At 43.8% G+C, this 13,969-nt stretch overlaps 1 protein-coding gene and 1 long non-coding RNA gene across 2 annotated transcripts; both read left to right on the top strand.

Annotated features, from left to right (window-relative positions):
- Window positions 1-7: 7 nt before the first annotated feature.
- LOC125314735 lies at window positions 8-1,823 on the top strand. The gene is made up of 2 exons (XR_007198164.1): window positions 8-653; window positions 1,095-1,823. It is a non-coding gene; the product is annotated as an uncharacterized LOC125314735 (long non-coding RNA).
- Window positions 1,824-11,816: 9,993 nt separating this feature from the next.
- LOC115750997 (F-box protein AFR) lies at window positions 11,817-13,392 on the top strand. Its single transcript, XM_030688644.2, has one exon. It carries the CDS (start codon window positions 12,234-12,236, stop codon window positions 13,362-13,364), a length of 1,131 nt encoding a protein of 376 aa, XP_030544504.1. The 5' UTR covers window positions 11,817-12,233; the 3' UTR covers window positions 13,365-13,392.
- The last annotated feature ends 577 nt before the right edge of the window (window positions 13,393-13,969 follow it).

Genomic DNA, 13,969 nt, shown 5'->3' with positions numbered 1-13,969 from the left:
AACGAAGTGTTTGAGAAAACCTCATGGATGCTGCTTATGGAATCTGCTATATGAACGATTTGCAGAACTTCGAAATTTTTAAACCAATTCAGTGTGGCACTGCATCTTAGCGTGTTGCATAAGAGGGCTAAAGGAGCAACAGCTGATCTTTATTCATTGGTGCATCAGATTTTTTTTAGTAGCTATGGACACCACAAAAATATAAGGAAACAGAGTGTAACCCCGGTATCTGTCTGATTGTAGTTGCTTCATCTGTTACTGTGGATTAAATTGGATTAGATTGGTAAGTTTTATTTATTTTTTATTTAGGCTTTGAGAAATATATATTCACACAATGCATGGGTTTTCTGTGTCTTGATGAGGTCTCTGTCTGCTTATTTGAAGTATTCAGTAACTTTTGGTAGATAGTCTGAGGCTATCCAGCTTCTCTTACAACCAAATTTTTTGAAGTGAGCTTGTGTTATTCCCTTCTTTTATCTTTTTTAAATTTGTTTGATGGAGCAGACTGAAACTGCAGAAGTAAATTCAGCAGGAGATTGAGGAGAAACTAGTTACTGACTGCCGATGGCCCACTTTTTTGGTTAGGCATTTGAACTTTCTCTCTTTTGCAAATGCTACAGATTATTTCCTGAAAGATGAAATATTTTCTAAAGGTAATGCTTGCATTCTCAAGCTCAGTGATGTCTGGTCCAATATTCCTGTAGAGATGTGTTGGAAGGTTTGTTTGCTATAACTATTTTTAAGCATCTGCATCTGGAGACGTACTCGACCAGGTCATTTAACTTGTCTTAACTACATCGGTTGATTGGTACATAGGTGATTATTTTCTCACAAAGTTAGCCTAAATCATGCGCCACTGCTGCCGCATTGTGTCGAGTCTCATATTTATGAGGTGCACTGTGCTTCATGGATTGAATCGTGGCAATATTACTGAAGTTGGAAAGTCAAACTGGACAAGTCTTCTTATCTCCTGTGTGCCAATTTGTCACTGGATCTTTGTATATTACTTTTTTCCACTCTCTGTACACAATGTTTTTGGAGGAATGCAATTTGCATGCTGTCATAAACAGATTTTGGGTCTTGCAATGACACAGCCAATGGAAGTGACAGTGCATTAGAGATGCTCATGTGGGGTCAATCTGTTGGTTAGGTATGCTCTTCTTAAGTTAAGATGCTGCACCGGTCAAGCTTTGGTCAAGGAGAGCGTCTGGGGATAAACGCGCTCCAAGAAGACTAAGAATGATGCTTGAATGTAAGTACTAGTCTGAGGTCGAATAGATGGTTTTCTTTTTAGAGCTTGTGAGGCCACAGTCTATCTTTATCGACTTTACAAAGGTCCACTCTTCACTTGCAAGTTGCAACTCGAGCTGTTGATTCTTTTCTTTTCTCTTCTTTTATCTTTTGGTTTGGGGGTTAGTTTTTCACCCAACATTCTTTTCTTCAGTTTCTATGCGAAGGTGATGGTGAATTGTACTAATAGCTTGTTTGAGCTCTGTCCTTTTACAGATCACTAACCCTAACTGGTGAAGGTACACTTCTTCCTAAAGTCACTCTCTGTTCATGTGGCTCTCATGGTCTGCAAATTGAAACATGGGAGAAGAGTTATCCTTTGGTATATTTTTACTATATCCATTACTTTTCACTTCTGTTGATATTGTTAAGTTGAAGCTCCAAATAGTTCCTGCATGGTATTGTTGATCTTTGGTTTGTGGTGGATATATGCCATAATGGTACGCAACTCTATCAGGATACAATTCTTGGATAGATGAGAATGACACTTGAGTGTAGCCTACCAATAGTTTATTGTCATCAAGATTTGAGAACTCTTTGACTTTCTATCTAAAGAAAAGAGAATGGCTTGGAACCGAGACGAAGTCCTTACTCTACAGAGATTGTAGAATGTCTCGTGTAGGGTGTCCTCATGTCAACTGAAATCGAATCATGCATATCAAGAAAAGGGTGGTAAGAAGCAGCTGGATGCACTGCAACACCATCGCATCTAGACTCTCGAAGACCATTTATATGAAAATCATAAGGGCAAATGCCTTCGATGTGGATTTTTGCAGAGTTGAGATGGTAACTTCTGTCATGATGTGACATTGCTTGGTTGAGGAGAGATAAACAAGGCAATTATTTGCATTGAATAATTTAAGAATGTACAGGGTCAATTGCGACAATGTATGGAAGAAACCCCAGCATTCTACCATCATGCCATCACCTTCATGCTTCCGAAATGAATTCTGCTGCTGCTGCTTTTTATTCTTCTCCTTAACCTTCTCCTTCTGCTTGGCTTTTAGATCTTGAATCCAGCGTTGCAGTGGAGTATGACTGTTCTCATTAGAGCAAAATCACGAGCAGACTTACATTGTGGCTAGTACTAGTAGGAGTGACCCTCCATAAGTACCTTGTTAGCCCCAGCCATTTAGATTTTGCTCATAAAATTCTTCTTCATCGACCTGAAGTGTTTGCTGCCAGGTTAGAGCATCAAATCTACGTAGGGTTAATTTTATAGGTCCAGAAATCAATTGATCCTTTGACTTGCGATGATACTTCCCAACGAAGACAAGCAAGAAGGTGTGGGCAGATAGTAAACAGCAACGGCTACTTTTTGTGCACCTCTGATGTCTCAGTTGGAACTGGACAAGAAGCAAGCCTAGGAATTCAAGCCCTGTCGTTACATTGATAACTCTGTAGACAACGGGGATGTACCTTCTTTTCGCGCCTTATTTCAACTTACGCTGTTTGTTAGCAAGTGCCATTGCACGCTAGTTCAACTGTTCTCCACTTAATTGAGATGGTTTAACCAAAACGACATGCTGCATCTCAAAAAGCGGGGCCATGATTTTGAATCACGACGAAGATCTTCTTTTTGGGGGGCTACTCTCAATGGTCTCATTCCCCAAAAATTACTCGAGTACTCCATCACTCATTTAGACACACATTTACAGAAATTTTCGGGGATGCTTTTGACTGGACTTGACTTAGAGCATTGCTCTTGATGACTACAGTTTCAATTTGGGTTAAGCTTTTTTGTTATGTTTTGGTTAGAATATAGATGTTAAGGTGCTGCATGATAACACTCGCTTTTTTAGCAAAAGTAATTTTTATTTCTACTTCATAAGTTGATTATAGAGAAATGATACGAAACAAATTTTCTCGACGATCAAAAGTAATTCTAAGGTGGATAAGTAAAAAAATGCTTCTCAAATTTTTTTTAACTTTTTTTTCCCCAAAAATTATTTTTTTACCAAACGTTGTTTTGGAGAAATAAAAAAGAAGTGTTATCATGCAGCACCTAAGCTACTGAAAAGACATATGAATCCGTCACTTTTGATATGAATGATGGAGTTTTTGATAGGAGATGCACTGTATATCCATTCAATGGATTCGATTCAACCTTATAAAGAATTTGACATTGCTGGTATGCACAGCGCCATGTGCTTCACATCCGATGACGGATTTCATAGTTCTTGAAGAAAATGAAAGCGTATCCAACGCTGTAAATATGTAGGAGATATGCCTTTAATGTCCTCACTTATCTTCATTCACTACATTAATCAACACAACTATGGTATCTTTAACTATGGACTCTCTATCACTTCAGGATGCTTCAAACTCTGGCACTCTAAAGAAGGACAAGTGTAAACTAGTCTCATTGCTTTCGACCAAAAAAAAACTAGTCTCATTGCTGATTGTCTAGAACATTCAGACTTCAATATGTAGAAACCATAAAATTTAAAGAGGAGCACAACCAATCCTGTCTTCCAACTTAACAGAAACTATTCCGTTACGAGTGAGTACCGTAGCTCCAAAGAAACCTGCCTTTCTATTTGAAGTCGACGCTGAAAATTCGGAATAAAATTCTCCGCTCTCCCATCAATATTGTCCTCTTCACAATCGTATTCATATGGTTTGTCGCCACCACCAATACCAACACAATGGAAAGATTCCCTCGTTGCACGTTCGAGTGCTCCATCTGATTCTGAGTTACTCTCATTCCCATCTGATTCCGAGCTACTCTCATTCCCATCTGCCTCGTCAGTGCAGTGTCGCCTCCGCCAATGCCATTTTGGAGCACCACCAAGGACGGAATTGATTATTCTTCGCCATCTGCGAATTAGCATGTCCTCTATCTTGTTCACTGCACTCTTCAACTTCCTTCGTAGCACCCACCACTTGGATGATGATGTGCCCATTATGTGTTCGTTCCTCCTTCAAGTAAAGCTTTTCCTTTTAATAGGCCCTGGGGATCAGTCGAAGCTTAGGCAGCTAAAGAAGAGAATGAATCATAGTGGGGGAGCAGGGGGAGCAGGGGGATGGGGGTATTTATACTTATGGGGCTTAGAGATCACTCCACATGAAACGAGAATTGCCCATCAAGACAACTCGCTTCTTTACTAGGTTGCGTGTCAGCAACAGTAACAGGGTTTAGACTATACAGTTAGGAAGCCATAACCCGAGTGCAATGGAAATTGCCTTGGCAGTCTCCGTGAAACTCTGGACGAACCACCAAGGCTACGTGTTCAGGCCTATTAGTTAAGTTCATTCAAAGAAATTGTCAAGGAACCTTACCGTCTGATATACCCATCACAGGATACATTCCAACTTGACTAGATTATTGTTATCATTCAACTAATTTATGGGCTCTGATTGAGCTGTCAATCTCACGAATGACGTTGACGTCACACTTGCTGGTTTTGTTAGAAATGCACTTGACTTGAGGCCACTTCCTTGGGAGCTAAGTCTTGATGTATTGTTGGCGAAGCCAGACAGACAGTGTGAGCTGAGCTGCATGTCCAAGTAAGTTTGAATCTCATTTACTTGCCCCTAAATGGCTGGTGAGTCTCATCATTCTATATTCGCATGCCACTTCTTTTTAGGGCAGACTTGTGTGGAGATGAAACTTTTTGATAGCTATCGGAAAAGAATCCTTCTATTTGACCAGGTTGGGCAAGCAACCACATGCTCAAGAGATTGCCAGTGATCATCCAAATGCAAATGGCCATCACCAATCCTGGGCGATTATTTCTATGGTCTGCAAAGTTGAAACATCGGAGAGGGTCATCCTTTGGGAATCTTTTACTATGTTTCGCTTCTGTTGATGTTGTTAAGTTGAAGCTCCAAATGATTCCTGCATGGTTCTGTTGATCTTTGGTTTGTCGTGGGTATGCACCATGATTGTAAGCTAACTCAATCGGAGATGGATTCCAACAATTCTTTGGATAGATCATAAGAATGACACTGAGTGTAGCCTAGTAATAGTTCATTGTTATCGAGACATGAGAAATCTTTGACTATCTGTCTAAAGAAAAGAAAATGGCACGGAACCAAGATGAAGTCCTCGCTCTACAGAAATTGCACCAAGTCTCGTGTAAGGCGTCCTCATGTCTACCGAAATCAAATCATGCATATCGAAAAAAGGGTGGGAAGAAGCACTCAAATGCGCCGCGTGTCATGTTATGACATTGCTTCTTTGAACGAGGTGGAGATAAACAAGGTAGTTATTCACATGAACAATCTCAAAGTGAAGAACAGGCTCTGTTACAACACTGAGATGAGGAAAACACAGCATTTCACAATCCCTTCAATTGTGGTGATCATGCGAATAACGGCCATCTGAAGTCGTCTTCTTCTGTTGCTGCTTCTTTTTCATCTTCTCCTTCTTCTCCTTCTTCATCACTTTCAGACGTTGAATCCAGCAGTGCAGTGGCGATTGACTGCTCTTATTAGACCAAACCGCCAACGCCTTACATTGTTGCAAGCACCAGTAAGAGGGACCCTCCTCAAGTGCCTTGTTGGCCCCAACCATTTTTATCTGCTCATGAATTTTCTCTGCATCGAGTGGAAGCGTTTTCTCTTGGGTTAGAGCATCGTGTCTGCATAGGGCTAATTTTATATAGGTCCAAAAGTCTACTGATCCGTTGACTTGGAATGACAATCTTCCCAACGGAGACTAGCAAGAGACAGTAGGCAGCAGCAGCCAAAGCCTCTGATGTGTCAGTTGGAACTGGACAAAGAAGCAAGCTTAGTAATCCACGCCCTGTGGATACATCAAAACTGCCGTGGACAATGGGATGAACCTTCTTTTGGCTTGGCATTTCACATCCATCCAACTTAGTTGCTTGTCAACAAGTGCCATTGAGCACCGGTTAAGTTGCTCTTCGGTTTATTCAGACGGTTAAACCGAAACACCATACTACACCACAAAAAAGTGTGGTCATGGCTTCAAATCATGACAAAGATAATCTTTTTGAGGCCACTCTCAAGGGTCTCATTCCCCGGACGATTATGCGATTGCAGTGCAATGAGGAGATATTATGACTTCCAGAGCATACTCAGATCACTCAAGGAGGCAAACATTTGGAGATGCCCTGAATGTCCCTTGAAGACGATTTCTCTATGATACATTAACAATGAAACAAAACGCATTTCCGACTAGTGAGCTCCTTTCACTGTTATTCCATGGTATCATCGCATTTGATTGACAATGCCAACGTTTCTTTTAACTTCTCATCTAAAGTCAAAACACGCATAAAGAAACATCCCGGTATGTGTGCTTATAGACTAGCACGTTAAATGCGGTTCCTTGGAAGGTACTAAAAATAGCTCCAAAGAAGCCTATCTTTTCATGCCAAGTCGACCACCCCGAAATTTTTGCAATAAGAGTATCTGCCCTCCTCTGGATTTCATAACTGCCGGGGCAATCAGTATAAGAGAAAGCTAACATATCTGTAAGTTTTTCACTGAATTGCTAGATCTGATTCTGAACTACTCAGGTTCCAGTGAAGTGAAGTATGTTCGTTTTTATTTTTCAAAACCAGAAACACATGAATTTGGATGTTCCTATGATGACAAATATCCGTTAGTTTTATTGATTTTTGCCTTATTCACTTAATTCTTCAAGGGCCTTCTTCTGACCTTTCTGTTTTTCCTACCCCCTTCAAAGTGAAGCTTTTAGTTTTTTGCTTGTTTTGTTTTTTTTTTTTTTTAACCTTAGCTTTCTGATGGGCCTTAGGATGAGCCGAAGTTCATGGAAAAAAAATGAGTGCCAGCTGAGAGCATCTTAATCTTGTGTTTACAGTTTACTGAACAAAGCAAACTTTAAACAGATAAAACAGGCGACGCAAGGCCGAATTATCAGTAACAATGAGTTTTTTTTTTTTTCTGAATCTGAATCTGAATATGTAGTTATGTTGCTTCCTTGTTAAGATTCTTTTGAAACAAAGAAGATTTGGCAATGGTGGCGAAAACGAAAAACGTATGTTTCCTAGTATCATGTTTAGATCATCAATCTTTTGGAGTATCTCTTGATTTTTTTAATACAGCTTTGGCCCTTAGGCAAATAAGTCAGCTGGGCTTTGGATGCAGACTTCAAAGTATTCGATTCAACCTTATTAATGATTTGACACTGTTGTGGAGCGCAGCGTGATGTCGCTTTTCCTATAATAGCGCTTCCACTGGAAGGACAGATTTTCTTAATTCTGGAAGAACAACGTTGTGAAAGTGTAGGAGATCTGCCTTTAAAGTGACACTATCAATAGCTTGTTTGACGCGAATATTGCTCTGTATCTTCATTCAATACATACATCAACGCAGCCAGAGTAGCTTCATTTGTGGCATCTCTCTACAGGATGCTCCAAACTCAGAACTTGATGCTGATTATCAAAACGTTGAGACCCGAATATGCAGAGAAACCATAAAATTAAAGAAGAGCACAAAACCAGTCCTGTCTTTCCAACTTAACAGAAACTATTCCGTCGTGAGTAGTAGCGTAGCTCCAAAGAAACCTGCCTTTCCATCTGAAGTCGACGCCGGAAATTCGCGATAAAAGTCTCCGCCCTCCCATTGATGTCATCCTCTTCGCAGTCATATTCATATGCATCATTATGACTGATACCATCACAACGCAAAGATACCACCTTTACGCGTTCCAGTGCTCCATCTGGCTCTGAACTACTCTCATTCCAATCTGCCTCTTCAATGTGGTGTCGCAAGCCCAGTGAAGTACGACTGCGCCACCACCAACGCCTTCTATGAGCACCGCTACCAACTGAATTGGTTATTCTTTTCCATCTGCAAATTAGCATGTCCTTTATCTTCTTCACCGCACTCTTCAAGTTCCTTCGTAGAACCCGCCACTTGAACGAATATGATGATGATGATGATGATGATGATGATGATGTATCCATTATACGTTCCTTCCTCCTTCGAGTAAGAGCAAAACTGGGAATGAGTCGAAGTTTATGCAGCAAAAGAAGAGAATTGAGTCATAGGGGAGAGCATGTGTCACAGGGGTATTTATAGGGCTGAGAGACCAATCGACCCGAGATGAGAATTGCCCAGCAAGACACTCGCTTCTTTACTTGGTTGCGTGTCAGCAATGGTAACAGCGTTCTTGGACTTAAAAAAGCCGTCAACCTGACGAACAACATTGACGTCACGCGAGTGACGTGAGGCCTCTTCCTTGGGAGCCAAGTCTTGACATATTGGTAACGCCAGCCAGACAGTATGAGCTTTGCTGCATGTTCAAGCAAGTTTCGAGTCTCATTTACCGGGGCCATAAACGGCTGGTGAAATCTCATCGTTATCAGAAAAGAACCCTCGTAGTTTTTTACCTTGTTTATAGATCGACCACATACTTGACTTGTTCTCTAACAAGATACTAAAATTCTTTGGGGGAAGTCCCAACTAACTTTTGGGTACATGTCATCCGCCCAGAGGATGGAACGCTCGTGTTTTCAAGGCCCATGTTTCACCAATCACCATGGCCACAACATACTGCTCCGTATGAGTTTTTGGCCCCCACAAGAACATCGATAAAAGTGTAATTGAACTGACCACACATTACTCAACAACTTAACATGTGGACTTACTTATGTCCAATTAATAATATATTTTTTTAACATGGTGAGTTAGTCTGGTTGAAGTTGCGCCTTTGACTAGTATTTTTTTGTTGTTGTTGGCCCACCCTCCATCCGAGAAAAAGGAAGAGGCCTTTCGCAACAAATGGACCAGACGGAGAAAATATTGCATACAGACTTGGTAAGTAAAGTCTGGTCCAGCTCACCATTCAGAGTGCGACACGTGGCAATTATGGGGGCCACTTCTCAGAAAAATTGAAACGAACGAGCGTTTCTCTCTCCACTGTCACAAAAAAAAGCCAACTCTTTCGGATGTGCAACACGTGTCCGAAGCGGGCCCACCCGTCAGCCCAAATTTTGAACTCTCACTCGCAGTCTCTCTTTTCCTCCCGCCTCACTCATGAGACGCGCTCTCTGCCCTCCCTCAATCTCTCTTCACTATTCACTCTCCGCTCTCTCCCTCTCCCTCCCTCCCAAAAACGCGATTCTGCTCTGTTCTCTCCGTCACTCTTGAATCGCGATCGAGAAACCCTACTCTGCTCTCTCTCTCTCTCTCTCTCTCTCTCTGCTCATCTCATGCCCATCGACTACTCCCTGCTCTCTCTCCCTCCCTACCTCTCGACGACACGTGATTCCGCTTTGCTCTCTCCGTCACTCCCGAATCGCGATCGAGAAACCCTACTCTGCGTAGGAACGATGCAGAGCATATTGATTTTATTGCCAGCCCAAAGTCCCAACCAATTCGGTATAACACAGGCAACACCTTTCACTCCAAATAAGAAAAATTGCAATGACTATGCAATCTATGATAGCGCCGGCAGAAACATACATCTATCAAACAAATTACCCTAAATCATGATGATTATTAACTCAATTAGCAGAACTAAGAACATGTGTTATTTTAGATCTAATAAAGGCACGGAACAATTGTTCCGATGACCAATATATCACAACACACATATGAGTTATTTCACATCTAACAAAAAAATAAAATAAAGATACCCCAATTTCGTAAATTCAAAGTCAACTAAAAACGGTGGTAGAAATTTCGGATGCAAGCATGTTGTAGAGGGTAAATGGCTTTGTTTCCCTAATCAAAACAATGGTCTTTACAAAACTCTCACCGGCTTCGATCGAGGAGCGAGCTAATACCGCTTTTGCATCCTACAATAATGAAAACCTATAAGATGCACAGAGATTTGGTCCAAGCCAACATTGTTCAGATTTAATTAGAACTTTACAATAAAAAGTACCGAAAACAAAAATATAAGTCCACGCACTAATGGTGTAGCCAACTACTGCAATTACCCAAAGAGGAGTAAATCGGCATGAGAAAAGAAAGGAAAAAACTGAAATTCATTGGTTAACAACGGGGATTGGGGAGAACACTTAAGTACTGAATACTTGTATTAGATGATGAAGCGGGCTAGAAGCTCAACATTCGAAAAGTAAACTCATGTTAGCTCAAAAATCAAAATGCAAAGCACATAGCCGAATATAGATTAGTGTACACCATCACTTACATCATCACTTCATCAGAGGTGTTGCTTAAGTTTTCTAATGCATATGCATACATATACGTAACACACACAATTGCGTCCATTTAGATAGGTACACACATAGATAAACACGGACGGACATGGGATACTTCATGATTAACCAATCATTTGGCAAAAGCTACGCCACTAGTTGCGCAAACTAAGCATTTCTAATTTGGCCAAAATCATATTTCTGATGGGTGCTAATGAACACCAAGCATTTATAATCTATGATTATCATCATCAATCACCACAGTCACCTTCTTTGACTAGAACCATTCGGGTGCTAATTTTTCGCTTCAAGCAAAAAGGTTTCTCTTTTCTCAAGTAAAAGGAACATCTAAACATCAGAATCATCAAAGAAAATTCAACCATAGCAAATAAAACAAAGGGCCCTCGCATCGGCCTAATTAAAAGCCTCCATTCGCTCTTTTGCAAGCTCTGCACTCCATGTACAGCAGAAATAAAAGTCTTCCGTGTCTACCTTGAACAACAACTAAAATCCAAATAAATGCACCTAAACCAAAAGGAAATTCCCCATATAACCATAATGTAGACACAGACAGAGCAATCTTTCGGGCACGTACTTGTGGCTCCAACGATAGCAAGCAGAAAGTAGAATCCGAACAAGTCGGGCTTGGAGCGGACGGGTCTTGTTGGCCCAGTTGCCGGTCTAGGCGGCGATGAGCTTCTTGAGGTCGCCGATGGTGTCGTCCCAGTTGCACTTCACCCTCTCCTTCTTCCCCGGCCGATCGTTCGGCTTTCGACGGACCGCAGTTGTCTCTGCTAGGTCGGGAGTTGATTTTGGAGGGAGAGAGAGCGGGGAGTAGTCGCTGGGCATGAGATGAGGAGAGAGAGCAGAGTAGGGTTTCTCGATAGCGATTCGGGAGTGACGGAGAGAGCAGAGTGGAATCGCGTGTCGTCGAGAGGGAGGGAGGGAGAGAGAGCAGGGAATAGTCGCTAGGCATGAGATGAGTAGAGAGAGAGCATAGTAGGGTTTCTCGATCACGATTCAAGAGTGACGGAGAGAGCAGAGCAGAATCGCGTGTTTGGGAGGGTTGGAGAGAGAGCGGAGAGTGAATAGTGAAGAGAGACCGAGGGAGGGCAGAGAGTGCGTCTCATGAGTGACGGGGGAGGAAAAGAGAGACCGCCAGCGAGAGTTCAAAATGTGGGCTGACGGGTGGGCCCGCTTTGTACACGTGTCGCACATCCAAAAGAGTTGGCTTTTTTTGTGACAGTGGAGAAAGAAACGTCCGCTCGTTTCAATTTTTCTGAGAAGCGGCCTCACAATTGCCACGTGTCGTACTCTGAATGGTGCGCCGGACCACGTCAGACTTACCAAGTCTGTATGCAATATTTTCTCGGACGGCCCCTCCTCCTACTTTCAATTATTAAAGGTGGAAACACATTCCGTCTCCAATTGGATTTTACTTTTCCAGCCCCCACCCACACACTGATCAGATCAGATCAGATCGATCTTCCTCTGGCCCTCCTCCACCTCCTGCTTTTCTGGGTTTGGCCTGAGATTGCCTGGTGTCTTCTTCCCGAGTCTTTTGTTGTTTCAGATTGTCGCAGGTATCCGGAGACGTCGCTTTACTTTACGGCTCCTCAAATTCCTCGAATCACAACCTGCTCTGCTCCGCTCCTTTTCTCCAGCGAATCATTCAGTCTCTCTTCCCCCAAAATTCCGGCTTCTAGATCCGTATACCCCACAATACAAACAAACCCACTAAACAATTCCAAAGACCTTTTGAACAACCCACTCATCCTCAGCTACAAAACTATCACCTACTTGTTTCTCCTTCTCATTCACTCTCTGTTTTCCTCTTCAAGAATGCCAATTCCCAGGCCACACCAACCAGCTGCGAGTTCCCCACCTCCCAAGCTTCTCATCCCGGGACTACCCGATGACATAGCAGAGCTGTGCCTTCTTCACCTACCCTACCCATATCAAGCTCTGGCTCGCTCCGTGTCTTCTTCCTGGAACAGAGTCCTCCAAGATCCCACCTTCCTCCTCTCCAAGACATCCCTCTCCCTCTCCCTCCCTTACCTCTTCGTCTTCGCCTTCCACAAGTCCACCTCCAGGATCCAATGGCAAGCCCTCGACCCCCGCTCCGGGCGCTGGTTCGTCCTCCCCACCATGCCCTGCCCCAAGTCCGCCTGCCCACCCGCCTTCGCCTGCGCTTCCATACCCCGCCAGGGCAAGCTATTCGTCCTCGGCGGCATGTGCTCCGACACCAAGTCTCCCATGCGGACTGCCGTCGTCTACCAGGCCTCCACCAACCAGTGGTCCGACCTGTCCCCGATGCGGACCCCGCGGGCGTTCTTCGCAGCCGGGGTTGTCGGCGGAGCCGGCGGGAGGATCGTGGTCGCCGGCGGGAGCGGTCCCGACCTGTCCAGCTCGACGGGGGCCGTGGAGTGCTACGACCCGAGGGAGGACGCGTGGCGGGAGGCGGCGGGGATGGGAGGGAACGGGATGGTGAGGTACGACTCGGCGGTGGTGGGGGGGAGGATGTACGTGACGGAGGGGTGGATGTGGCCGTTCATGTTCACACCGAGGGGGGCGGCGTACGACGCGGAGGGGGACACGTGGCGGGAGATGGGGGCTGGGATGAGGGAAGGGTGGACGGGGATGAGCGTGGTGGTCGGAGAGAGGATGTTCGTGATATCGGAGCACGGGGACCATCAACTGAAGGTGTACGACCCCGATGAGGACACGTGGAGGTACGTGGGAGGGGATAGGTTCCCCTGCGAGGAGGTCCACAAGCCTTTCGCTGCGAGCGCGGTGGAGGAGGAGGAGGAGGAGGGAGGGGTGATCTACGTGGTGGGGAGCGGGCTCCAGGTCGGGGTCGGGCGGGTGAGGCTCGGCAAAGACGGGAAGTTTTGGGTGGAGTGGCAAGTGGTGGCTGCGCCGAAAGCTTTTCAGCATTTGTCTCCTTGTGATTGTCAGGTGCTTTATGCCTGAACCCAAGATTCTAAACTGATCCAATTGGGCGTTGGTACTCGCGATCAATAATTTAAAAGCCAGGTGGGTAGTGGTACCTCCCTGTTTTCTTTCTTCTTTTCTACTCTGTACAAGCAGAGCGAACCACATGTCAAGCAATACACATCCCATACAGTTCTTCCTTCTATTACGGCACCAGCCCCGGATTCCCACGAGCACACAAAACAGAGAATAACTCAATGTGCGCACATATGTTCTCTGCTGACTGCTTGAACGTATAGAGCAGCAATAGTAGATAAATAAATTCATATTAGATATCAAAGTATTGATATACGCGGTATAATCCCGGTTCACCGACGAGAACTCTCCAACACATGCATTACTGGTAATCTTGACAACAACATTTATGGTTCTGGCTATCGCATCTCGGCATCCATAAAGGCAAAACATAGCCTAGAAATGCAAGCACAGGAAATGATTTGCTTGGTGTTGGTATGTCAAGTGATGATTATGGGAGGGTGATGTCGAGAAAGCTAGAACACATCAATGTGGCATCTATAAGGCGGAGACAATGCAGGTTGTGCTTTCCGCTCGGTTAGTCCTGTTAAACAAACGAATGACCATGA

The sequence above is a fragment of the Rhodamnia argentea genome, chromosome 4, assembly GCF_020921035.1.
Source record: "Rhodamnia argentea isolate NSW1041297 chromosome 4, ASM2092103v1, whole genome shotgun sequence".
Classification (NCBI taxonomy): Eukaryota; Viridiplantae; Streptophyta; class Magnoliopsida; order Myrtales; family Myrtaceae; genus Rhodamnia; species Rhodamnia argentea.
This window is presented reverse-complemented; position numbering and strand designations above follow the sequence as displayed.

Coding starts and splice junctions, on each gene's coding strand:
- LOC115750997 (XM_030688644.2), top strand. CDS start 12,234: ATGCCAATTCCCAGGCCACACCAACCAGCTGCGAGTTCCCCACCTCCC.